The 1,118-nt window shown below is 42.3% G+C and overlaps 1 protein-coding gene across 1 annotated transcript in view; it reads left to right on the top strand.

Moving 5' to 3' along the window:
* The window catches only part of ANAPC7 (anaphase promoting complex subunit 7), a 44,513-nt gene that overhangs the window by 32,245 nt on the left and 11,150 nt on the right, over nt 1–1,118 (top strand). The window contains exon 8 of the mRNA XM_011997859.1: nt 546–742. Coding sequence (XP_011853249.1) covers nt 546–742 — 197 coding nt within the window. The remainder of the gene's footprint in view (nt 1–545; nt 743–1,118) is intronic.

The raw sequence follows: 1,118 nt of genomic DNA, 5'->3' as shown, positions 1-1,118 counted from the left end.
TATATATATATATATACACACACACACACACACACACAAGTATATGTATATATTTTTAAAAGGATAATCAGTCCTGGATTCAAATCATGGTTTATGACTCTGGATGCATTATTTATCTATCTAGGTCTGTATTCTCATTTGGAAAATGGGCTAATAACCTCTCCTTCTAGGGTTAAGCATTAACTGAGTTGAATGCGTTGTGCTTAGTACTGAGCCATCAGTGATGGGGCCAGAAGATGCTCCTTTGTTATTAACCTGGCTTTACAAATTCTCCTAATGCCTCTCTGCTAATAACTAATATCTAGGTCATAGGTTCTTTTTCATAATTTGTCCCTTCTGTATCAAGATTTCCCTTTAAAAATAAATACTTAGTGGATTTTTTGGTTTGTTTTGCTTTTCTACTAATATCATAGGTTAAAACTGTAAGTGTGGTTTGGAATAAGGATTATGTTCAGGGCCTTCAATATGATTTTTGGATGAAGTTTCTTTGTAGTCTTCTCTTAAATAACTTCTGGGGTTTTTTGTTGTTTTTTTGTTGTCTGCAGCTGTCACAGCTTCTATAGCAAACGCTACTCACGGGCCCTCTATTTAGGAGCCAAGGCCATTCAGCTGAACAGTAATAGTGTTCAAGCTTTGCTACTTAAGGGAGCAGCACTTAGGAACATGGGCAGAGTTCAAGAAGCAATAATCCACTTTCGGGAGGCCATACGGCTCGCACCTTGTCGCTTAGATTGTTATGAAGGTAAGATAGAAAACACAGGTGAATGGTGTGAATCTGTGGGTGTGGCAACAGTCCTCAGACGGAAGGTTTCATTAGGCCAGCACTTCCCAAACTCTGTTAGAATAATCTGGGGAAGCTGGCCGGATGTGGTGGCTCATGCCTGTAATCTCAGCACTTTGGGAGGCTGAGACGGGCGGATCACGAGGTCAAGAGATTGAGACCATCCTGGCCAACGTGGTGAAACCCCGCATCTACTAAAAATACAAAAATTAGCTAGGCATGGTGGCGCACGCCTGTAGTCCCGGCTACTTGGGAGGCTGAGGCAGGAGAATTGCTTGAACCTGGGAGGCAGAGGTTTCAGTGAACTGAGATCACACCACTGCACTGCAGCCTGGCA

This window comes from Mandrillus leucophaeus, unplaced genomic scaffold (assembly GCF_000951045.1).
Source record: "Mandrillus leucophaeus isolate KB7577 unplaced genomic scaffold, Mleu.le_1.0 Scaffold55, whole genome shotgun sequence".
Classification (NCBI taxonomy): Eukaryota; Metazoa; Chordata; class Mammalia; order Primates; family Cercopithecidae; genus Mandrillus; species Mandrillus leucophaeus.
This window is presented reverse-complemented; position numbering and strand designations above follow the sequence as displayed.